The sequence below is a fragment of the Scyliorhinus canicula genome, chromosome 7 (assembly GCF_902713615.1).
Source record: "Scyliorhinus canicula chromosome 7, sScyCan1.1, whole genome shotgun sequence".
NCBI lineage: Eukaryota > Metazoa > Chordata > Chondrichthyes > Carcharhiniformes > Scyliorhinidae > Scyliorhinus > Scyliorhinus canicula.
Window position 1 is genome coordinate 10,485,326 of NC_052152.1, and position 26,369 is coordinate 10,511,694.

The 26,369-nt window shown below is 46.0% G+C and overlaps 1 protein-coding gene across 2 annotated transcripts in view; it reads left to right on the forward strand.

Annotated features, from left to right (window-relative positions):
- cxadr (CXADR Ig-like cell adhesion molecule) overlaps positions 1-26,369 on the forward strand; it is a 102,660-nt gene that overhangs the window by 70,780 nt on the left and 5,511 nt on the right. The window contains exons 4-7 of one of the 2 annotated variants that reach the window (XM_038801381.1): positions 666-812; positions 3,781-3,903; positions 5,684-5,822; positions 6,792-6,981. In XM_038801381.1, the coding sequence (XP_038657309.1) occupies positions 666-812; positions 3,781-3,903; positions 5,684-5,822; positions 6,792-6,981 (599 nt within the window). Of the gene's footprint in view, positions 1-665; positions 813-3,780; positions 3,904-5,683; positions 5,823-6,791; positions 7,395-26,369 lie in introns of those variants that run through there. The other variant, XM_038801379.1, reaches the window with a different exon arrangement.

Consider the following 26,369-nt stretch of genomic DNA (forward strand, 5'->3'; position numbering starts at 1 on the left):
CAGAGGGGTGACCTGATAGAGGTCTACAAAATTATGAGGGGCATAGACAGAGTGGATAGCCAGAGATTTTTTCCCAGGGTAGAGGGGTCAATTACTAGGGGGCATAGGTTTAAGGTGCGAGGGGCAAGGTTTAGAGCAGATGTATGAGGCAAGTTTTTTTACAAAGAGGGTAGTGGGTGCCTGGAACTCGCTACCGGAGGAGGTGGTGGGACGATAGTGACGTTTAAGGGACATCTTGACAAATAGATGAATAGGATGGGAATAGAGAGATACGGACCCCGGAAGTGTAAAAGATGTTAGTTTAGATGGGCAGCATGGTCGGTGCAGGCTTGGAGGGCCGAAGGGCCTGTTCCTGTGTTGTACTTTTCTTTGTTCTTTGTCTGACCGTTGAACTAGACAATGCACACCACTCCCCAGGCACCTCCTTCATCCCCAAACCATCAAATGCTCCCACCACGCTCTAATTGCCACATGGATGTCTGAGATCTAGCGTAAGGTTACCATCCTCGGAGTGAAATTCATCAAATCTAAATTGTCCATGCATCTTTTCTCCTCCCCCTCACCTCCTTCCTGAGATTGTGGTCACCCCAAGACATGACAGAAGTTCAGCTTATCCCTCCCATGCAGAATCTTAAATGCTTTTGTGCTCTGTGTTTGTTCCACAGTGCGACCATCCAAGCCAATGTGTTCCATGGAGGGAAGCCAGGAAATTGGAAAAGATGTAATACTGAAATGTTTCAGTGAAGGGACTCCCCCAATTACATACTTTTGGAGCAGAGAGGGATCTTCACTGCCTTCCACCGCAGTTGCAGGTGAATATGTTTTAAAATTAACTCATTAGGTAGTGTATGTATGAATGCAGTGACAGGTAAGATGTGTTTCTGTAGGGCACTATCCTACATTTACATTGTATTGTCAAACTTGCTGGGAGAGAACCAGATTGTCTCTTTCTGGTCGGGGTGTTGATGGGTTATTGCCCACCCTGCTGCCTGGCAAAGTTACCTCCTTGGGACGAAAAGGCACCTGTTTGGCACAAAAGCGTTCAACACCGCTGGCTGAACAGCGCGGATGCTGGAACTGGAAATGAAGGGGCTGGTTTAGCACACCGGGCTAAATCGCTGGCTTTTAAAGCAGACCAAGCAGGCCAGCAGCACGGTTCAATTCCTGTACCAGCCTCCCCGAACAGGCGCCGGAATGTGGCGACTAGATGGTTTTTCACAGTAACTTCACTGAAGCCTACCCGTGACAAGCGATTTTCATTTCATTTCATTTCATGAAAATAGAAAATGTAGAAAACGCTGGAAATATTCAGCAGACCTGGCAACATCTGTTTCAAGGAAAAACAAAGTTCAGTTGTCCCGAGATCGCCTTTTTTATTCGGATCAGCGGAGGTTAGAGGTGCAACCGGTTTCAGGAAAGTTTCAGATGCAGAGAAAGTGGGGGACGGGGAGGAAGGACAGAAGGACAAGGTCCGTGGCCGGGCGACAGGTAGGGGAGATTAAATGGCAAACTGTATGATGATGTAACATGAAAGGGAGTGGTAATGAAGCCAAAGAAGAACAAGGTAGCCTGCTGAACGACTACCGACCAGTGGCCCTGATGTCTGGTATCATGAAATGCTTTGAGCGGCTACTCATGAGATGGATCACTGCCAGCCTCCCAGACTGTCTCGATCCACTGCAGTTTGCCGATCACCGCAACCCGTCCACAGCAGATGCTATCTCCCTGGCTCTACAATCAACACTCGAAAACCTCGACAACAAGGAAATCTACGTCAGACTGCTGTTCAGAGACTACAGCTCTGCCTTCAACATCATTATCCCGACAAGTTTAATAACCAAACTCTGCAATCTTGGACTTGACCCTTCCCTGTGCAGCTGGGTCCTTGACTTCCTCACTGGCAGACCGCAATCTGCCAGGATAGGCAACAGCACCTCCTCCGCAATAGTCCTCAATACCAGGGCCCCGCAAGGATGTGTGCTCAGTCCTCTACTGTACTCCCTATACACACATGACTGTGTGGCAAGATTTAACTCCAACTCAGTCTATAAGTTTGCAGATAATACGACTACCGACCAGTGGCCCTGACGTCTGTTATCATGAAATACTTTGAGCGGCTGTTAATGAGATGGATCAACGGCCGCCTCCCAGACGGTCTTGATCCACTGTAGTTTGCCGATCACTGCAACCGGTCCACAACAGATGCTATCTCCCTGGCTCTACAATCCAAGGTCGTATCTCAAACAACGATGAATCAATGGTCATATCTCAAACAACGATAAATCAGACTACAGGAGGAAGATAAATCACTGGTTGCATGGTGTACCGAAAACAACCTCTCTCTAAATGTTGGAAAGACCAAGGAACTGATCATCGACTTCAGGAAGCGCAGCACGACATCACCCCACCCCCCGTTTGTATCAATGGCTCCGAAGTGGAGATGGTCGATAGCTTTAAGTTCTCGGGGGTCATCATCACCAACAGTCTCTCCTGGTCCACTCACATTGATGCAACAGTCAAGAAAGCCCAACAACTTCTCTACTTCCTACGGAATCTAAAGAAATTTGGCATGTCTGCATCAACTCTCCTAAACTTCTACAGATGTGCCAAGAGAGCATCCTATCCGGCTGCATCACAGTTTGGTATGGCAACTGCTCGGTCCAAGATCACAAGAAACTGCAGAGTATGGTGAACTCAGCCCAACGCATCACACAAGTTTTCCACCCCCACAATGATTCTGTATACCCCTCACGCTGCCTCAGGAAGGCAGACAGCATTATCAGAGACCCCTCCCACCCAGGAATCGCCTTCTTCCAGACCCTTCCATCAGGCAGAAGGTACAGAAGTCTGAAGACCCGCACATCCAGACATAGGAACAGCTTCTTCTCCACAGATACCAGACTCCTCAACGACTCCACTCGGACTGATCTGTTCCCTGTAAGAATACTATTCACGATGCCCTATGCTGCTCTTGCTCCTGTATTTGCTTTGTTTGGCCGCTTGTTCTGCACTGCAACCAATCACTGTTTGTAGATGTACCATTTGTCAATGTTCCCTGTTGATTATTTTTGTCTACCATGTACGTACTGTGTTCGTTCCCTCAGCCACAGAAAAATACTTTTCACACTACTTCGGTACATGCGACAATAAATCAAATCAAAAATCAAAACAAAAAAAAATCAAAAATAATGGGATAAGTAAAAGAAACAAAAGATGGACCTGGAGGTGTAAACTATAACCACTATCAAAATATATTCTGGGCAAAGGCAGCATGGTGAGTGGCTATCATTGCTGCCTCATGGCGCTGAGGTCCCAGGTTCGATCCCGGCTCTGGATTACTGTCCATGTGGAGTTTGCATGTTCTCCCTGTGTTTGTGTGGGTTTCAACCCCACAACCCAAAGATGTGCAGGGTCGGTGGATTGGCCACGCTAAATTGCCCCTTAATTGGAAAAAATGAATTGGGCACTCTAAAGTTATAATAAAAATATATATATATATTCTGGGCAGATGTTGTGAACTGAAACTGTCTAAACATTGCATCTGGAAGACTCCAACCTGCCTAATCAAACGATAAATTGTTGTTATTCAAGTCAACATCAAGTTCCATTGGGAAAGTATCAATCGACTGGCAGTTCAGGGTCACACCTGCAGGCTGCTTTTCGTCTTTTGCAGACTTTCAAAACCCATGTGCGACTGTCACCTGTCAACTAGCTGCCTCTGTTTCTAACCTTCACTCGGGTTTCTCCTATTTTAAATCATTGTTTTATTTTTCTGTACAGATATTACGCAGGGAACTCTGAAAGTGAAAAACGCAACAGAGGCTTACTCTGGCAACTATAAATGTGTGGCTAGCAATGAAATTGATAGTTCACAGTGTTTTGCCAAGTTGGCGATCACTTCCTGTAAGTACTTCATTTCCCATGCATCTTCATTTTTGCTTGTTCAATATTTTGTTATTGTCCATTTCTGGAAGTCTTCCCAGGGGCTTTTGGTTCCAGATTTGTTTACCTGTGGAAAGACGTCTGGAGAAGTAGAAAGAAAAAGGCTTGCATCTCAGCAACACCTTTCACAATCTTAGGTTGTCCCAAAGTGCTTAATGGCGATGGAACTTTTCAAGTGCAGTTACTGTTGGAGATAATGGCAGCCAATTTACAGGAGTCAACCTCTCACAAAGTGTTAATGACCAGATAATCTGAAGTTTTATTTTAAATTGGGTTGAGGAGCACCCCAGAGGAATGTTGTAAGTTATTTTTAAAAATTCACTAAGGCAAGTTTGTCTTCTTTGAAGGACACTCTTAAACCAGTTGGGCTTTTTAGACGGTATGCAGTTTATTGTTGTCTTTGTTTCAATGCTTGTCCACAAACCCACCAAGGCGTTGATAACTCTTGCTCACTATCTAAGCAATATTGAAAGAAAAGGTGAGATAAGAAGTGTGATAAATGGAGGATTTTAGGAATATTGGTTTCTAAATATTGGAAGAATTTAAAGGTTAATAGTCTGGGATTATGGTGTGTTTGACCGCCGTGGTCATGTTTTAAAACTGATTTTGTTTTGCTATCAGGAACAGCAGGTGAAATTGACCAGAGGGATGTGGTTTGACTGGGTAGGTCCCTGGGGAGTTGATGTGCTTTCGCAACCTGCGGAGATGATTTGTTTTTCAGCTTGGGGGAGATGAGGCCACTGCTGGGTGGAGCTCAGGAATGCAGAGAGGCAGTTTAGTTTTGGAGAAACTTTTGGAGAGTGAAGAGGTCAATATCGATCTGCCGCTGTTGGTCACTGAGTCCACAATTCTCTCACAGCAAGATAGTAATTCAAGAGTAATAATCTGTAGAGCAGCGCAGTCTTGTCTGGGGACAATGTCGAAGCTGAAACACGTCAGGTGAAAATGTTCAGCCAGAGTCTGAAGGAGTTCTAGCAGGAGCCAAATACGTGTTATATAACAGGTATTACTCTAGACCATACTAATTTTAACATCGATTGAGAGCTGTATGTCTCTTTTCTTGTGGTTTAATTAGAAATTGAGTAGTAATGTTGAGGGGTAATTGTAAATTGCTCTTTTCAGGTGTGTATTGAAAAAGGTTAATATTACAGTCGCAATAAAAGGTTTGTTTTAGAAATACCAAAGCATTATTTTTTTTCACGCGATCACTCCTGGAGGAGTAAATCATTCTTTCCACACAGTTTTACAAATAAACTAAAATATTGGCGTTTCGGTCAATTATCCTAGCCGCAGTTGGGGGTCGGTCTGGGATCGTAATGTTTTTTTAATGTAGTAAGCTGTTGCAATCTGCAATGCGGTACCTGAAAGAATGGTGGAAGCAGCTTTAATTAACAGTAAATTTCAATATGAAGTTGGGTAGATAGTTTGGGAACACATTAGCAGGAGAATGGGGAAAGGATAGGGGAAAGCGGGTTAGTTGGATAGGTCTTCAAAGGACAAGTACGATGGGCAGAATGGTCTCCCATTCTGTGTGATTCTTCATGTGAAGAATAGCCATTGGAGTGTATTTCCCTAGTTTGTTGGAGTCTCTGGAATTCTTAATATCAATTTGTACCTTCAGGAGGTGAGTTGTAGAATCGTCACAGTGCAGAAGGAAAGTGGAAGATTTGTGTTTGTTGTGGAAGCATTATTGATCTTTCCAAATATGAATTGAAGTACCTCACTATTTATTTATTTTAAGCATCAAACAATGCTGGGAGGACAGCGGGAATCGTTATAGCAGTTCTGCTGTTTTTACTCATACTGGCCATCATCATCTGGTGCCTCTTCTGGAGAAAGAAGAAGAAAACCTATGAGAAAGAGCAGTCTTATGAAATAAGGTAACAATAGCCCCTCCCCTCGATCATGAACAGTCATTGGTATCTGCCAAATGCCGCTAGCCCTTTGCCCTTACCACAGGAGCAGCTTGCAAAGCGGGTCAGGGAGGTATCCTTTTAGTTTCTGTAGCTGAAAATGCCGGATGGGGTAGTGTTGCAGGGATGGATGTAGGTTGGACTGATTGAATAGCTTTCCATAACAGCTGACATGTGAGCTGCATGGCTTCTGCTGTAAAAGTCTAAATTTGCTTGGATGGGGTGCGAGGAACGTGTGTTTCATTATCTCCAGAGATGGGGCTGGTTTAGCACACTATGGGGCTGGTTTAGCACACTGGGCTAAATAGCTGGCTTTTAAAGCAGACCAAGGCAGGCCAGCAGCACGGGTTCAATTCCCGTACCAGCCTCCCCGAACAGGCGCCGGAACGTGGCGACTAGGGGCTTTCGACAGTAACTTAATTTGAAGCCGACTTGTGACAATAAGCGATTTTCATTTCTGAGAGAAAAGCTTTGGATAACTATTTTAAAGACAAAAATTGCTACATTGATTATATTTGATATTGTCACGTGTACCGAGGTGCAGTGAAAAGTACTGTTCTGCGAAGTCCAGACAGATCGCGCCACACATGAATATTTTGGAACATTATTATAAATACTTAATGTAAATGCATAGACATAAGATACTGATGCAGCACACAGAATAGAGTGCTACAACTGTAGTGAAGCGGCGTAGAAAGATCTATTCAGTCCATAAGAGGGCCATTCAGGAGTCTGGTAACTGTGGATGAAGCTGTTTCTGAATCTATTGATGTGTGTTCTCCACGGCCCTGTAATATTTTACATTTTAAAAATTATTTATCTAGTTTTTGAAAGTTGCTGATGAATCAGCATCTGCGCTTTATAATGTTTGAAAATGTTCTAGATGATGTTTGCTTACATAGTGTTGAAAAGTCTTCTTGCTCCCTGCCTTGACAGAGAGGACGTTCCTCCGCCGAAAAGTCGGGTTTCGACGGCCCGAAGCTACACGGTGGATTCCCAGCGTTCCTCCCTGGGCTCCATGTCTCCCTCCAACATGGAACCCTACAAGACCCACTATGACCGACTGGCCACCGATGACCTGGGACGCCTGCCCGATCACAGCCCGACCATCAACCATTCGTTCAAGGTAGCTGCCCCTAGTCTGAATCGGATGGGGGCTGTTCCTGTCATGATTCCAGCACAGCACCGCGATGGTTCCATTGTGTAGCACACAATTCAAAAACTTGTCCCTTGCATTTTGATACACTACGTGAACTGAGGGATATTTCTGATTGAAAATTCATCAATATAAATCTTACTGAGATTTACCTTTTGTACATGTACGCACACCTAGAAAGTGCCCTCGTTTTAATCTTACCTAAAGTTAATAAGAATTTTCTGTATTTGGCGAGAGCTTTGTATGTGTGGTTTAGTTTGATATATCCTTTTTGTTTTAGGAAATTCTCAAAGCAAACTTTCCAGAAAATCCTTTGGTTGTCCTGGTACATAGTGAACTTGTTGGTTTCAGTTGGGGCTATAATAAAGAGCTTGCAGTGGAGAGGGGAGGGGTGGGTGGGGGTAGGGGGTATTGGGTTGGGGTGGGGTGGAGAGGATGAAACACGGAACAGGCTAGAGTTCTTGCTCCTGATCAGTATCTAATGAATACCATTGGTTGCTGCACTTTCTTGGTGCTAAGCAGCATCTGATTAGGTGGTGGCCAGGTACCTTGCAGGTGCTGTCAGGGTGGTCGCCCAGTTTGCAAGGCGTTCGATGGATGGCAGGTACAGTGCATTCATACCCCAGCAGTCAGGGGCGAACGTTTAATTCCGCTGAACCGTACCATTTACTACACTCTTAACGTCGACCCTCCAGGAGCCGTCATTGAAACCCCTTTCTTTAGCAACAAGTTAATTTGGTAATTTCTGTTGTTTTCTTTTGTGGGGGGGGGGGGGGGGGGGGGGGGGGCTGGGGGTGGGGGCGGGGGGTGGTGTGAGTCTGTGCTTGTTGGTTTTTAAGTTTTTCACAGTTCTGAGTTGTGCTGGATGGATCGCTCTTTTATCACTCACTCTGTTGCTAGGCCTACCAATGGTCTCTGCGCATCCTTCTGCCCCCTTTTAAAGTTGTTAAATAAAAGTGGCTTTTAGGATTCATTAAGGTGTGACTTATCGTTGTGGTAGGAGAGTTTCTCACTTTTTAAAGAATGTTAATCAGGTTATTTAAGTTTGTGATTTTGCACCGTGAATTATTTTTTGTGTAGGGAAAGGTGGTTGAGACCCTGCCAAGGGAAAGTGACCAAAAAGATCGAGTGTTCAATATCTTAAAATGTTTATTTCCCTTGGGGTTGACCAGCTCCATTGTGGTTAAATGGCTGAGAGGCTCTGTCGAGTGAGAATAATAGAATAGTCGCAATGAGGAACTGTCTCAGGCCTGATGGGTCCAACGGCCTCAGGCTTTGCTGTATTATTTTATGATTCCAGGAAGGAGACATGACCGATCAGAAGGGTGCATTGTGAGTTAGTGTTGGATTGCTGGAATCAGTGGCCTCAATGATTGTGGGCTAGCAGGAGGATATGTTGGAGGAGGGAAGTTAAACCTGCACCTGCCTTCTGGACTGCTAACTGGTGACCCATCACACTTTCAAAGAACGGAAAGCGTGTGCAGCGTGCAAACTGTTGAAAGAGAACAGTGGAAGCCTAGATGTGGCTGAAGGACAAGCAGCAAAGAGGAACGGCCAAGTGTGGTGTTTCTGGCTTCACGGAGCTTTTGGGGTTAGCACAGTTGCTTCACAGCTCCAGGGTCCCAGGTTCGATTCCCGGCTTGGGTCACTGTCTGTGCGGAGTCTGCACGTTCTCCCTGCGACTGCGTGGGTTTCCTCCGGGTGCTCCGGTTTCCTCCCACAAGTCCCGAAAGACGTGCTGTTAGGTGAATTGGACATTCTGAATTCTCCCTCTGTGTACCCGAACAGGCACCAGAATGTGGCGACACAGTAATTTATTGCTAGGTAAGCCTACTTGTGACAATAAAGATTATTATTATTAGGTACTTGAAGGATTGCTCCCCACCCATAGCTGCATGCTGATGGAAGAGAAGAAATCTGGGGTTGGGGGGAGGGAATAACTTGTGTCCCTTTCTGTGCCATTAGTCATCAAACATATGACGAGGATCAGGCTGTGCTAATGCAGCTGATCAAGGAAATAAAATTTTAAATTGAAGAAATCAATTCCATTTATATTAATGCTCCAACTCTAAGCTTTCCTATAGGGTGGTGTTCATTTTGAGGAGGTGCTTGGAGGTAGCGATAACTTAGCAGTAGTTTTATTACCCACCTTTCTTTGAAGGAAATTCAAACAAGTGCATTTGTTATCCCAAAGCCTTGGTACGAATCTGAAGGAGAAATTTGTTGTGTAAATGTTTTGTAATAAATTGGAAATTTTATTTTAACGTTGAACTGTTTTGTGGGTGTTATTCTCTGTCTTAATTGAAACGTATTACAATCAGCTGTTACTTTACATATGTCAGTGTGGGGTAAGCTGTATGAAGGACTTAATATTGTGACTGTTGGGAAGGGAAGTAACTGAGAAAATGTCTAATGTTGCAAATGCTAATGTGGAACTTAAGTTATGTGATTTCTACTTTTAATAATAGCGAGGGTGTAGCCCTGGGTGGTACTTTGAGGCCCATTTTGGGATGTCTATTTCTACTGTCGGACAGCGGAACCGAGACGAGATCAATCAGCACATTTTTCTCTGCCTGGTGTCGGGTTTGGATGTAGAAACGCTTTCTTCCCCCCCCCCCCCCCCCCCCCCCATCTGATTTTTGTTCTGCGGCAAATTATATTATAATGGCGATAGTGTATTTTCATTTGGTGTCAAACGTTCCTGGGTTTGATTCCTGATCTCTTGTTTGCTGATCTCGGTGAGTGTAGGTGCTTTGGGAATCGTCTTCCCTCGTCCATGGGCCAACAGAAGTGGCAGGGGCTGGTGTGGAGTGGAGCTGGGGCTGGTGTGGAGTGGAGCTGGGTCTGTCTCTCCTCGAGAGCAGCAATATGTGTGCATACCCGGTGAAGACACAGTCCGACCTGCTGCAGCCGTCAGGCGGCCTGTTGAAACCTCGCCCAGCTAGGGAACAACGGACACCCAGCTGACTTACCCGAGGGCAGCCAAATCTCGACCGGGGTTGGCAGCTTTGGGGAAAGGGTGAACTGAGGCGATTCATGCTTGTATGATTTGGAGAGTGAGGCTTCGTGCGAGGAGGGGGAAATGGAAGGAGCGCCTTGACCCTTCGCGGTTAGAAGGTCCCAGCTCTCAAAATGATTTTGAATGTCTCCTGAATATAAAACGAGCGCTGCATTGAAAAAAGAAATAGACAAATGAAAATGTAAAGCAGACTGAAGGAATGCTGGTGGAAGTGAGAAAGGAGGAGGCAGTTGTCCTTTTTCCCCTGTACCCTATTATCACAGCAGCTACCCGTTCTGGCAGATGTTTGTCAGGCCTATCGATTTGTACCAATTTTTGATGGTTGAAGTCCAATTCCTGCTTCTGTGGAAGCTGTTGGGAGGACCCGATGGGGCAACTCATTGCTTCCATTTAACCCTCGCCTCAGATACAGAAACCCATGCAGCTTGACGTCTCCCCACCAAGAGAGAGAACCCACAGAAGTACAGTTTAGGCTTAACCAGAGATGAGCGTGTTCGGTCATCCGGAGAGGTCGGAGAAGTTGGAATTCTTCCCACTTGGAGCAGAAATATTTTTTTTTTTTATAACTTAGAGTATCCAATTCATTTTTTTTCCAATTAAGGGGCAATTTAACATGGCCAATCCACCTACCCTGCACATCTTTGGGTGTGGGGGCGAAACCCACGCAAACACGGGGAGAATATGCAAACTCCACACGGACAGTGACCCAGAGCCGGGATCGAACCTGGGACCTCGGTGCCGTGAGGCACAGGGCTAACCCACTACGCCTCCATGCTGCCCCTGGAGCAGAAATATTAAGGGATGACCGTGAAAGAGTGTCACGCCACCCTGGGAAAATGCGCGGACAATTCCAGCTCCACTCGTCTCGCAGTCACAACACAAGTGAATTAACCAATAATTCTGATAAAAAATACCCCAAAGTCTTTGGCCCTCAGCGGCCAAATAATTACAGTCACCAGGTTTGTAAGTTGGAATATAATTTTTGTTTATTTACAAGAATAATGATATAAGATACAGTTGGCTAAATATTAAGAAGTATCTAAATCTGTTTAGCACAGGGCTAAAGAGCTGGCTTTTAAAGCAGACCCAGACAGGCCAGCAGCATGGTTCAATTCCCGTACCAGCCTCCCGAACAGGCGCCGGAATGTGGTGACTAGGGGCTTTTCACAGTAACTTCATTTGAAGCCTACTCGTGACAAGTGATTTTCATTTCATTTTTCATTTCAATCTTACTTTAACTTGCCTCCTCACTTCATACACACACAAACAAGACAGACAAACGCAGAGGGGTGGAAACGGGGAAAAAAGTAAGTGAAAGAGAAAAAGAGTCTTTGCTTCAGATGATGGTTTCTTGCATGCTTTCTTCACAGTAAGCTTGTAAATGGCAGTCTTTGGTTGGCAGCCCGTACTCTCTCCTTTCCTGGAGGGGCAGAGGTTTTGTTTCCTCAAACCTTGCTTTTAGTCTCTGGTTGGTCTTCAGGCCTCTGTGGTGCAATAAAGGCAATCCACACAGGCACCAGGCTTTCTGGAGAGATACCTGTTTCTCATCAAACTGGGCCTTCAGCTCGAGGTTCGCAATCCGGCCTCTACCTTTCGGTAGTGAGGGTCGGTCGGTTACGCCTTTGCCTTTCAGGAGAGAGAGTCGGTCGGCCCTGGACTTTCCCGGTACATCGATTCACGCAGGCTCTCTGCCCGCTCAGAAACACAGCCTTCCTCGAGAAAAACGGAGAGTGGGCCTTCTCTCTAAGCTGCCAGGAGTCAAACTGAAAACCTCATGAAACTCTGAAAACATTCCAGTGGAACAAATAGGGAAAATCCACTTTGTGTCTCGCAACGTGGTCGGTATAATAAATACTACAAGGTGAAGAGGTGAAATAATGATCGATAACCTTCAGAGGGTTGTTGGGATTTGCATGACAAATGTAGAAAATGTGAACAGCAGTAAGCCAATTGGCCCTCCTAGCCTGCTCCACCGTTGCGTATGATCATGGCTGATCCTCTATCTCAACACTATACTCATACTCATGATCTCTCTCCGTACCCTTACTGCCTTTAGAATCTAGAAACCTATCTATTTCCTTAAATATATTCAGTGACTTGGCCTCCACAGCCTTCTGTGGTGGGGAATTCCACAGTCACCACCCACTTTAGTGAAGAGATTTGTCCTCACGTCAGTGCTAACTGGCTTATCCTGTTTCCTGAGACTGTGACCCCTTATTCTCTCTCTCTCTCTCTTTCTCTCTCTTTCCCCCCCCCCCCCCCCCCCCCCCCCCCCCCCTTCCCCCCGGGCCCCTGCTCCTGTGCCTAACGCCTCTTACAATAAAGGCCAAATACTATTTGGGATGCAACACTGGAAAGCATGATGGGGGAAGAGCTGACATTGGCACAATGGCTAAATGGCCGCCTCCTCTGTTGTAAGCTGCGCTTATTCCAATTTAATATTTTTGGGTTGTGATGAACTTGGGTAAACATCCAGCTTAAATCTTGCGTTCTTTGTCGTCTCGGACAACTGCATGTCCGCATCGTCACCCATTTGTAGAAATAGCTCAACTTTGATTTCTCATGCACAGCAGGTGACGGGACAGGTTGAGAGCGCAGTTAATAAAACACAGTGTCCTCGGATTTATAAATAGGGGCATAGATCACAAGAGTGAGCAGTTTATGTTTAGAAGGCACTCGGCTGGAGTATTCCACCCAGCTCTGGGTGCCGCAGAAGGATGGGAAGGCATTAGAAATAATGGAGAAAAAGGGGCAGCGCAGTGGTTATCACTGCTGCCTACGACGCTGGGGACATGGGTTAGAATCCTGGCTCTGGGTCACTGTCCGTGTGGAGTTTGCACATTCCCCCCCCCCCCTCCCCCCCCCCCCCCCCCCTCCACTGTGTTTGTGTGGGTTTCACCCCCACAACCCAAAGATATGCAGGATGGGTGGACTGGCCAAGCTAAATTGCTCCTTAATTGGAAAAAATGAATTGGGTACGCTAAATTTAAAAAGAAAAAAACAATAATGGAGAAAGGATTCATAGGAATGGTTCCAGGGCCAAGGAATGCTGCGGTGAAGACAGCTTGGAAACGTAAGAATTGTTTTCTTTGGGGGGGGGGGGGGGGGGGGGGGGGGGGCTGTTTCAAAGTAATTGGTTGAAATAAAATGCAACACGGGGAACATATTTTTCACACAGTGAGTTGTTAAGGTCTGGAATGCTCTTGCCTGAGAGTGTGGTAGAGGCAGGTTCGATCGAAGCAATCGAAAGAGAATTGGAGTTTTATCTGAAATGGAAGAATGTGCAGGGTTATGGGTTGAAGGCTGGGGAATGGGACAAAGTGAATTGGTTATTCGGCAAAGCCGCCGCAGGCTTGATGGGCTGAACGGCGGCCTCCCGTCCTGTAATAATTTTGCGATTCTGTGGCGTAAGCAGTTTTAAGCAACAGTGTCTTAAAGCAGATGTCATTATCCTTTGCTGCCGATCACCTCCACCAGTCCGAACCATCGCTCCACGACCAGAATGACAGCATTGTTTCCATCTCTGGTTTGTGCCAAGATAGCTGGTCCCCATTGGCGTGGTGTTATGATTGGGATGGGAGGGTCGAATCAGCTCGAGTTCCCGACTCCTGATTGGCAGTCGATTTACCCCTATTGGGAGGAGCTGGTGGATCTCGGGTGAGGAGAGGCTGATTTGGGACTTGACTCTGATGCTTTCTGTGGTGGAATAGTCGAGGCTGCCGCTCGTCATCTTTGCCGGTGAAGAGAGGCCACTCGATTGGTGAGCACCCATGGAAAACATTGCAGGGAAAGAATGTGAGCCTTGGATTGGATTGAAGTGGAGGAAGGGTTTTGGGGGGGGGGGGGGAGGGGGCAGCAATGTTGGGGACTTGGGAAATTGTTGGACAAGGAAAGGTTTCTGAACATATGAAGGAATATCTGCATTAAACTGACATGCAAACAATGAGATTGTGAACTATTAACAAAGGTCGCATGCACTGATTCGCTTAACTTCTGTTGTACTTTGCACTGATTTATATCTTCATGTTTTGGAGAGGTACACTTTGTAATTATGCCTGTTACTTCTGTGGACAAATAACATGCAGCTTAAATAAAGGTTCGAGACTATGGAAACCATGGCTGCTTGGTGTTTTGTAAGGGGGTAAAGGTCGAAGCAATCCATTCTGGCAAGGAGCAGCCTGAATTTGGGAAAGTGTTTCTTTCTCACATTTTTTCCAGGGAATAGTGGTCAGGACAGCACCAGGGACCTGTGTTCAATTCCAGCCTCGGGTGACTGCCAGTGTGCAGCCTGCACGTTCTCCCTGTGTCTGCGTGTGTTTCCTCCGGGTGCTCCGGTTTCCTCCCACAGTCCCAACGATGTGCGGGTCAGGTGGATTGGCCATGCTGAAATTTTCCCTTAGTCTCCAAAAGGTTGGGGGGGGGGGGGGGGGGGGGGGGGGGGTTACGGGCATAGGATATGGGCGTGGTGCTCCTTCAGGCGGGTTGGTACAGATTCGATGGGCTGAATGTCCGCCTTTTACACTGTCGGGACTCTGTGAGAGAAAAGTGAAATTGTACATGTGTGGATTCCCTGAGAATTCAACACCACATAGGGACAGAAGGAGACCAGTCAGTGGCCTTGCTTATTCTGTCATTCAGTTGGATCACGGCTCATCAATATCTCACCTCCATTTCCTGCCTTGGTTTCCTTTAACCGTCAAAATATTTTTGTTAAGGTAATTAATCTCAGTTTTGAAATTTGAAGTATAAGTGACAGTTCCTTGCTGCACAGTAGGAAGTCAGTTGCTCCATCGTGCCAGTGTCTGCGTGGGTAAGCTCTTGGAAAGTAATAGTAATAATTTTTATGTCACAAGTAGGCTTACGTTAACACTGCAATGAAGTGAATGTCAAAAGCCCCTAGTCGCCACACACCGACACCTGTTCGGGTACACCGACGGAGAATTCAGAATGTCGAAATTACCTAACAGCACGTCTTTCGGGACTTGTGGGAGGAAACCGGAGCACCCGGATCTTTTTTGGACACGAAGGGCAATTTATCATGGCCAATCCACTTAACCTACACATATTTGGACTGTGTGAGGAATCCGGAGCACCCGGAGGAAACCCACGCAGACACAGGGAGAACGTGCAGACTCCGCACAGACAGTGACCCAAGCCGGGAATCGAACCTGGGACCCTGGTGCTGTGAAGCAACAATGCTACCCACTGTGCTGCCATGCTGCCCAGAGAATGATCCAATTCCCTCCTATCCAAGTCCAATCCCTCAGTTGTCTCCCTGTTGCCCTATAAACCTTCTTCCTTTCAGGAATTTGTCCAATTGCCTTTTGAAAGTTGCCATTGAAGCTCCTCCCACCATTCTTTCAGACGGCGCATTGCAGTCCGCAGATCATCATAACACAATTGTGTTTCTCAAACAAATTCTAATTGCCCTCTTTTGTTGCCATTACTTTCATAGGAAATGGGGCAAAAGTTGATAATTACATGTGGGGCTAGAACCTGCACAGATCTGAGGGGCTGAACAATCTACTTCTGTGTTAAAGTGTCTAATATCAATGGTGAAATGTGCTTAAACTGGCAGCAATGTTTTTCCTCCCGAACTATTTCTAGCAAGCAAGATTCTTAATACTACCTGGGCTGATGAGCTCAATCGAGCTGCAGGTTCAAACCTCTGAGTTTCGGTTGTCTCACAGACTCCGTCCCCAAAGGTGGGTCTCGCTCGCCTCTCCCTTCTGTCCTCGAATCTTCTCCGTTGCCTCTGCACCGGGTCTTCACTGCAGAAAGCCCTGGTGGTCAACTCTTATTCCCCTCTTCGCATCTCTTCAGAAAGTTCTCTGGCGTTCAGCCAGTGAGGACTCTGGGTGGGAGTCGCAAATTCCAATGATTGCAACTCTGCAGGATACTAGGAACCCGTCTCCAGCCCCCCTCCCAGTGGTCCATCTCCAGGTGTATTATCTGCACCTAACCGTACTCCATATATAGCAGTGGTGGGAAATCTGGGCGCCGGTAAATCTAGCTTCATCTGGGCACTGCACAAAAAGTGACCCATTTGAATGGGACCGATTATCTCCTGATGCCCTTGTTTACAGGGCAGGCCCAAACTTGTCCTGACTGTCTGTCTCTGCTCAGTGTATTCAAACTTGTCACCTAACAATAAACCCAAACCCAATCCAAATCCAACTGTGTGACATTTGGAAAGGCACCCTGGAGATGCAAGTTCCTTTTTGCTTCCGGAAACCCTTATTCGTGTCTTCATTGCCTCGAATAATTTGCCTATTCCAGGCGCCTCTCCCGGCTGCCCTCCCACATCTTACCTTCCGTAAGCTTCAGGTCATCCAAAACTCTGCCGCTCATGTCTTAACTCACCCCTGTGCTCGCTGACCTACACTGGCCCCTGGTCAAGCAATATCTTGATTTTAAAATTCTCATCATTGTTTTCCAATCCCTCAATGGCCTTGTTCTTCCCTTACGGTGCCCAACTTGGCTGCTGCGTCATCTACATTGAATGAAATTAAATGCCGCCGTATTCCCCGAGCACCATAGGCTGCTTTCCCTTTTTGAGAGGGAGCTGACTGGGTGGCCATTTAACCTGAGGGTCGCCACACCTCGGCCAGGGGCAAGTTTGAGAAGGTGGGTCCTTTGTGGATAACCTCAGCCGGCACAGGGATTGTTGGTGTCGCTCCGCATCACCACACCAGCTGACTGACCATTATCTGAATTATAACGGCGATGACGCCTCGAGAGGTAATCTCGTGGTTGCAAAGCATTCTGCCAAAGACACACGGGTGCAGGATGCCAGCAAATGACCTGGAACAACCTGTTCAGTTTGAACCGGAACTTTAATTCCATTTGATTATTTCCATGTTCCAGCCTAATTCTCTGGAGATGTGGGTTTAAATCCCAGCTGGTGGAATTTAAACTCAGTTAACAAACCTGGAATTAAAGCTAGCCTCAGTAATGGTAACCATGGCAACTATCGTCAATCGTTGTTGAAAACCCATCTGGTTCACTAATGCCCTTTAGGGAAGAGAATCCACCTGGCCTACACGTGACTCCAAACCTACAGTAATGCGGCCTTTTCAGTGCACCCTGTATTGACCTAGAGAGCCCTTTCATTCACGGGCAATTAGGGATGGGGGTAACTAGCAGTGACCTTGTCAATGATGCCGCATGGAAGCAGTGAAAAGAATGTTGGCCAAGGTATTGTAATGTGGCAGGAAGGGGGTGGGAGGCAATGGGATTATAAGATAATGCCATTCCCGGGTGGTGTCTACGACAAGTTCATGTCGCTGAAACTCTGCTGTTGGGAAAAAACAATTGGCTTTTCTTTAATTTTCACAGCTCTCTTTCCGGTTTTGAGGAATCCCAGTATTTCCACAAGGAAAAATTGTGAATTTGCTTTTGAGGATTGTCATTTGTGGGATTTTTTTCCTCATTTATTTTCTTGTGGCTCGTGTTAGCGGCCAGTGCACAGTTGCTTGCAGAGGGGACACACTCTTTTCTCCCACCACCCCCATGCCTGAGCACTCCCCAGTTGGTTCCCTCATGGCCCTACAGGGAGGCAATCCTTATCTACATCAATCCAATGGGTGGACATCAGTTCTCTCATCAATGTAGCTGATTTCCAAGTGGGCTTCACATCAAACCGCTACCAGCAGTTCAAAGGAGGCAGCCGTCCACCACCTTCACAGGGTAACAGGAATGGGTAATAAAGGTCAGCTTTGCCGACAATACCCGAGAAGGAAACACATTTTCACTCAAGGCAAAAGTGAAGGTATCTTATTTTCAGCGAGTTGGACACAATAAAGAGATGATCAGTTTGCAATTCCGCTCCATCCGAATAGCCGTTCTTCATATGTGCACTTGCACAGTGAGTGCTTGCAAGATATTGGACCCTGGAATGGTCCCCAGCAGAGTTCGTTCCCTGCCCCCATCCCACTGCAGTGCAGCTCACTTTCCACCAGGGGCCACTCAAGCACAGGAGCTCTCGTGCTTTCTTTCTGTCCTTCTTGCCCCCCTTAGCAATGTTGAGGCCAATTGTAGCACCCACTTCCTGGGATAGTCTGACTGATCCAAAACCCTTTCTGAACTTTAAAGCCCCGTGTTGCTTCTATTAACATTACAATGTTGGCCTTACCCTTCCCTATACCTGTAACTGACAACACTTGGAGATCTCTGCGTTCATCCAATCCTGTGCACCCTCCGATTTTAATCGCTCCACAATTGGTGGTCATGCGTTAGCTGCTAAGAGGCCCTTGGCTCTGGAACTACCTCCCAAATCTCTCCAATTCTTTGTCTGTCTCTCTCTCTCCTTTAAGACGGGATGAGATAATTATACACTGAGAGAAAAATAAGTTAATACCAGACAGTCAATATGGTTTTGTCAAGGGTAGGTCACGTCTGACAAATTCAATTGAGTTCTTTGATGAGGTGACACAGGCAGTAGATGAGGGTAATGCTGTTGATGTTGTATATTTGGACTTTCAGAAAGATTTGATACGCTGTCACAGGGCAGGTTGGTTAGCAAATTAGAAATGTTTGGGATTGATGGGCCCTTGGCAGCATGGATTAGAAGTTGGTTCAGAGATAGGACACAGAGGGTAGGTATAGATGGGCATTTCTCAGAATGGAGACGAGTTTAACATGATGTTGCCGAGGGCGCAGTGTTGGGACCCTTGCTTTTTCTGATTTATATAAATGATTTAGAAATGGGTGTCGAGGGCAAAATCTCTAAATTTGCAGATGATACTAAACAAGGGAGAATAGAGAATTGTGAGGATGACTGAGCGACTTCAGGGGGACATTGACAATTTGGCCAAATGGGCGGACACCTGGCAGATGAACTTCAATGCTGCAAAATGTGAGGTAATGCATTTTGGTAGGAGAAACATGGGAAGACAAAATAGGCTCAATGGTAAACTTTGAGGGGAGTACAGGAGCAGAGGGACCTCGGGGTTCAAGTGCATAATTCTCTGAGGTGGCCAAGCAAGTTGAAACAGTTTTGAAGAAAGATCCTTGGGTTTATAAATAGAGATGTAGCATATAAAAGCAAGACGGTGATGCTACATCTCTACAAATCATTGGTCAGATCACATTTGAAATATTGTGCTCAGTTTTGGGCACCTTATTTAAGGATGGATGTTAAAACTCTGGAAAGAGCGCAGAGAAGATTTACTGGAATGATACCAGGATCATACCAGGAATGAGGAATTTTAGATGCAAGAAAAGATTGGAGAAACTGGACTTCTCCTTGGAGCAGAGAAGATTAAGAGGCAACGTTACTGAGGTGTTCAAAATTCTGACCAATTTTGACAGGGTACAGAAGGATATTGTGCTTGTACTAGTTGGTAATTCAGTAACTAGGGTGTCGCAAATTCAAGATGGTCAGCAAGAGAGCTGGGAGTGAGGTGCGGAGAAACAGTTTTACTCAGAGAGTTGTTGGGGTTTGGAATGCGCTGCCTGGGAGTGGTGGAGGTGGATTCCATAGGAGGTTAAAAAAAAAAAGAGCTGGGTATATATTTGAAAGTGATGAATTGAGAGGGCTACGGAGATGGGGGCTGGGAAATGGGACTAACTGGGTAGCTCTTTTGGGAGCCGGTGTGGACAGGATAGGCTGAATGGCCTCCTTCTGTGCTGTAAATAACAAGAACAAAAAAGTTACAAGACAGTGTTTTTCAAACTTTTTTACCGGGGACCCACTTTTTCCAACTGGTGGACCTTTTGGACTCTCACCGACCGACCTTCAGGATTCATCTTATTCCGAATGCTTCGTGCAACAAGATGCAAAGCCTTTAGGCTTGCCTTTTTTTTGCTATTTTTAATCATCCAACTTTTCTTTGTGCTGTGGCCCTATTTGCCTCTCGCCCTTGATTATCCCGCCTATCGTTTCTCATTCCCTCATCACTCTGCTTGGGTTCAAAACTCCCTGCCACGCCAGTGGCATTGTGAGAATATTGAACTCCCAGTCTGAGTTTTGTAATTTGCTGCCCTCTGGTGGTGATATTAACAACTACAACTAATCTAACAGCAAGCGAAAGTTTATTACAAAACACGGCTGACAAGTAAAATGATCAGAGTTACCAATTAAATGGGCAGCAAAGTGGCTAGCACTGTGGCTTCACAGCGCCAGGGTCCCAGGTTCGATTCCCCGCTGGGTCACTGCCTGTATGGAGTCAACACGTTCTCCCCGGGTCTGCGTTGGTTTCTTCCGGCTGCTCCGGTTTCCTCCCACAGTCCAAAGACGTGCAGGTTAGGTGGATTGGCCATGATAAATTGCCCTCCGTGTCCAAAAAGGTTTGGAGGGGTTATTGGGTTACGGGAATAGGGTGGAAGTGAGGGCTTAAGTGGGTCGGTGCAGACACGATGGGCTGAATGGACTCCTTCTGCACTGTATGTTCTATGTTCTAGATACATACATAGATTAAATGCAAATAAGGATAAAAGATACCTACAAAGATGAAATTCTGTTCAGTCCTTTAGTCTGTAGTTTGGATTTGAAGCATTGGTTGCGTGTGGCTAAGGGTAGAAGTTGAAGTGTTCAGCAGCTGCGATGGGTTCTGTAGTCCAATAGTCGGAGGTTGCTTTTGCATGTGGACTCACCAGGTCAGCAGATGTTTGGGAGATACGGAAGGTGTCTTGTTCCTCGCTGGTTCTGCGGTTATGGAACTTGTGAATTGCCTGGACTCTTGCAAACAAACAGCAGTTCATTGCTGAAAACCTTCCTCTTCACCATCCCTTGGCCAAGAACCCTCCCTTGATGATATCTGTACAAGTTCTTCCTAGGCTTCTGAACAAAATGGCTGTTCTTAGCAAGAATGGTTCAGAACCCAAAATGGCTGCTGTCCCAAAGTGTTGAATCGTGTTTCCATAAAGCCCCCATCTGGGCTGTTTTGTTACCTGTCTGGTAGGGAACATAGAACATAGAACATCACAGCGCAGTACAGGCCCTTCGGCCCTCGATGTTGCGCCGACCTGTGAAACCCCTCTAAAGCCCATCTACACTATTCCCTTATCGTCCATATGCCTATCCAATGACCATTTGAATGCCCTTAGTGTTGGCGAGTCCACTACTGTTGCAGGCAGGGCATTCCACGCCCTTGCTACTCTCTGAGTAAAGAACCTACCTCTGACCATCTGTCCTATATCTATCTCCTCTCAATTTAAAGCTATTTCCCCTCGTGCTAGCCATCACCATCCGAGGAAAAAGGCTCTCAATGTCCACCCTATCTAATCCTCTGATCATCTTGTATGCCTCAATTAAGTCACCTCTTAACCTTCTTCTCTCTAACGAAAACAGCCTCAAGTTCCTCAGCCTTTCCTCGTAACATCTTCCCTCCATACCAGGCAACATACATGTGCTACTCAAACCTTGGTTAGTGGTGAGGTCTTCTGAATCTCGATGAAGAGAACTCGAACTCGTCCAGTAGTAACAAAAGGTTTATTAAGTAACTATAACAATAATTGCATGAGTTCTTTACTTAACCTTATCACTAGTATCAAAGTTAAACAAGATCTAACTACGGTAACTGTACGTAACTTCACTAGCCATCTGAACTTGTCTGCTATTGCCCTGGTCACAGTGCCCCCAAGAGACAGCCAGAGACCCAATGTGGTTGCCTTTTATACCCCTGTTGGTCCGGCCCTCTAGTGATCATGTGGTGCCACATTAACCCCTTGTGTACATGCACATATAGAGATCACTACATCACCTTTTTATCGTGTTACATATTTTCCGTATGCTGTAAAGAAAATTGAACAAACAATGGATGCAGTTTGCAAATTCATCACATAAAATCAATGAGTCCGTCAAATGTGAATACATTTAGTCTCTCACGGTTTTTTTCACTTGCGTGAAATAGGTAGACAAATGATGTTCTGTACAAGTTGTGATGATCTTGATGATTATACAAAGCCAATTAATATTTGTGCCCAATCTTAATAAAAAAATTTGTGAGTCCAAACTTTATGAATTTGTTCGGTTGAGTTGCTTTCGTCTTCTGTTGTTGAAGTGGTGATGTTGGTGTCATTATTTCTTTGAACGTCGTCAGTGTTCTTGTGTTTAAGTGACCATCAAGTCATCATGAGGTGTTCAAATGGTCGAATCTCTGTTGCCTGATTTAGACTTTCTTTTTTTTCTGTACATGTGGTAGTGATTCTGTGTTCCACCATTGTCTGACCTGGACTTTTTCCTGTGCTTGCGGTATTGATCTAGTGTGTCATCTGCCTTGAAAGCTAGCGTGCTTGCTTGTTCTGGAGAAGATGTGAATTTGTGAGATTCTTTGTCATGCCTTGGCATATTTGTAGCCTTGTTATTGTTTTTCAGTGTGCTGTGGCATTGTCCTTCATGTGCAGAGTTGTATCATGTTGTACAGGTCATTGTTTCATTATTGTTGTTTCTGTGTTTGTTGTTTTCGTTGTTGTTCTTGTTGTTTTGTTTTTGTCGGTCTTGTTGTTTCTGTTTTTGTTTTTGCTGTTGTGCTTGTTGTTTTTCTTGTTGTGCTCATTGTTTCTGTTATGCTTCTTGTTGTCTTTGTTGTTCTTGTTGTGCTGCATGTTGTTTTTGTTGTTGCTGTTGTTCTTCTTTCTGCTGTGCGTCTTGCGGCGTCTGTTTCTGTTATGCTTCTCGTTGTCTTTGTTGTTCTTGTTGCGCTGCATGTTGTTTTTGTTGTTGCTGTTGTTCTTGTTTCTGCTGTGCGTCTTGTGCTCAATGAGTGTTCCGTGTGGATGATTTGAGTCGTTGTCACAGTTATTGGTGTCAGTGTCCGTTATGGTATCTGTTACATTGAACGTTTCTTCGTCAGAATTGTGAGAATGATCTGATGTTGCATTGATGTTGGTGACATCAGTCATTTTTTTTTTAAATTTAGAGTACCCAATTATTTTTTTCCAATTAAGGGGCAATTTAGCGTGGCCAATCCGCCTAACCTGCACATCTTTGGGTTGTGGGGGTGAAACCAAGGCAGACACGGGGAGAATGTGCAAACTCCACATGGACAGTAACCCAGAGCCAGGATTCGAACCCAGACATCAGTCATTTGAGGTGGATTTCTTTGCTTCCTTGGTACTCCTCTTCTAGAATCATTTCTGATTCACTTGAATAATCATTGATTTCTTTGTGCTCCTCTTCTGGAGTTATTTCTGGTTCATTTGAATCACCTTTGGTTTCTTGGTGCTCTTCTTCTGGAGTCAAAATCTTCACGATTTCATTTTGTTGTGGGTCGCGGTGCTCCTCTTCTGGAGTCAAAATCTTCAAGATTTCTATTGACGTGATCTCTCTGGACTCATGAGTAGCCCTACTCTGATTGTTGAGTGCTTCTGAGCAGACGAGCTGAGATCTGTCCGTCTCGCTGTGATCCTGCATATCCTCTATGGAAATTGTGATTTCTTTGTCACTTGTCTCACATACAGTGGGTAGACATTCAGTGTCTTGTTGGTTAAATGAGCTGGGTGGACTTTCATAGTTTTCTTCTGGTGGATCAAATAAGCTGGGTAGACTGTCATAGTCTTTTTGTTGTTCACGTGAGCTTGGTAGACTTTCATAGTCTGCTGCTGATTGCTTAGACTTTCATAGTCTCGTTCATGCATGGCATTCGCTATGGAGTGTTTGCTTGCTTTCATTTTTGAGTCTGTCACCGAGCTGTCTGTGGAGGCTTGCGTCGCTCTCTTTGTGGAGGCTTGCGTCGCTCTTTGTGGAGTCTTTCATCGCTCTCTCTGTGGCGTCTTTCATCGCTCTCTCTGAGTGGAGTCTGTGATCGCTCTCTCTGTGGAGTCGTGCAGTGTTCTCGCTGTAGAGTCAGTCTGTGCTCTCAACGGAGTCGATCTGTGCTCTCTGTGGCGTCGTCTTCTTGGGTATCTGACAGGTTGCTGTCATCTAATGTATCGACGATCTGCATGGTTCAGGTATTGTTCTGTCTTTTGAGGTCAGAAAATTGGGTTTTTCAGCTTTACATTTCTTTTTGTTCATTTCCATGCATTTCCCTTTTAAGTGGGCGTGGTCCAGGTCCTCTGACATCATGACGCTCATGACATCATGCATAGGAATTGATTGCGCATGTGCAATTCAAGTTTCCTTTACTGTTGCGCTCTCTTCGCAACTGCGCATGCGTGGCTTCTTGCGCATGCGCAGAACACTTGCGTTTTTTAGGGTCGTGCGCATGTGCGTACTGGCCGGAACGTCTCGCTAAAGATGGCTGCCAAACAAAAAGTGCTGTTGCATCGAGTGAGATCCTGCCTCTGCCTCATCGTGCGTGTTCGTGCCATTTTTACCGATTTTGTTTTCTAGATACTGATTCTGTGTTTGTAAAGACTCAACAGTATTTGATTTGTTTTTGTTCATAAGCAAGGCATTTTTGTGTAGCAGTTTCTAGAGTTAGGTACCTATCTTGTGAAAACTCTTCCTTCAAATTTTTGTCAGATAGTCCATAAATTAATTGATCCATTATCATAGTGTCTCTGAAATCAGCATAATCACAGCCTTGTGGTAGTAACTTGAGATTTGTAATAAAATCAGTGATGCGTCCGTTTCTCTGGCATTTATGACAAGAGTTGCATCTTTCCAGCATCTCACCAGACTGACTCTTATAGTGTTCATCAAACTTTTTGAGTATAACTTCTAATTTGGTGGTGTCTTCACCTTCTAAGTAATTAAAGCAATTATTGGGTTAGCCCCCATCTGGGCATTGTCCCATCCACTGTCGAGCCGAGGTAATTAACTTTTAAAAAGTCTCAGTCATTAACTTGAATAGCTCCCATTGTGCCAGGTTTGGTGAGATAGGAAAGAGCAGATAAGCACTGCTGCCTCACAGCTCCAGGGACCGGGGTTCAATTCCGGCCTCAGGTCACTGTCTGTGTGGAGTTTGCACTTTCTCCCCATGTCTGCGTGGGTTTCCTCCCACAGTCCAAAGATGTGCAAGTTAGGTGGAGTGGGCATGATAAATTGTCCCTTAGTGTCCGAAAGATTAGGTGGGGTTACTGGGTTAGGGGATAGGGTGGAAGTGTGGGCTTAAATGGGGTGCTATTTCCAAGGGCTGGTGTAGACTCGATGGACTGAATGGCCTCTTTCTGCACTGTAAATTCTATAATTCCAGGGAAGCCATTGTCAGTGAGTTTCAGTTTGCCCTTGTGGAAATGCGCATTGAATTTTAAATGTCTGTGTATGCCCATCTGCAACCCACTTGGATCCTTCGAAAAGTTTGACAAACATTGGAGTACCCAATTTTTTTTTCCAATAAAGGGGCAATTTAGCGTGGCCAATCCACCTACCCTGCACATCTTTGGCTAGTGGGGGCGAAACCCACGCAAACACGGGGAGAATGTTCAAACTCCGCATGGACAGTGACCTGGGGCTGGGATCGAACCCGGGTCCTCGGCGCCGTGAGGCAGCGGTGCTAACCACTGCGCCACTATGCTGCTCTACTCGGAGAACGTTAGAAAGATAAAAACCGCTTCTAAGATCTGGGCAGTTATTTTACAGACCCAGACTATCCCACCAGTGGGACTCCCTCACCCACCAACACACCAGAAGATTCTTTCCCGCCCCACCCTTCTTCTGACTACCCAGGTGTATCCCTCACCCCACGACTCATCCCCCCCCACTCTTAGTACACCACGCGGGTCTACCATTGCTACGACCCCCTCCCCACTCACATGGGACTCTCCCCCAACCATCCCCGGCATGCCTGGCTCTCATCCACCCCCTTCCGAGGATGTCCGACACCATAACCCGCCCCCCCCCATCCCTCAGGCACAATGCACTCATCCAGAGGCCTGAAACACATCCTACACCCCTCCCCCCACACCACACTGGAGGCCAGAACCAACATTCCATTCTCCCTCTGGCCTGGCACCTTACCCACCATCCCCTTTGCAGGCCGGGCATGACCTGTTTGTGACCCCCCTAACCCACCCCCCCTTCGATTCCCCGAAACCCCAAATTCTATCTATTTACTACAGGCACTGATTTAGTTCGTCGAGGGCTTTTAAATTTCACTGGACCTTGAAACTTAACTCGGATAATGGCAGCCAGCGCTGTAATAAAAGGGACTCTCCTGGAGTTCGATGCTGGGTCCTGCGGCCCCACTACATCTGACTGGATTTCATTCGGCCTGAACCAGGAGGTTGGACGAGATAGGATCGAAGAAATATTGAGGGGCGATCAGAGGAAGTTCAGGCTCAAATTGAAATTTTATTCTGTGCATATAGCACAATACCTGCCAGATAGTTTTCCTTTTGATATCTGACTTGGGTATCAAATTGCTGAGTTTCTTGGTGTGTCCAACAAGCGGGGAGAGCTGACTGGCGGCAAGGTTGGATAACTTCCAGCCGGTACAGGATTGAACCCAAG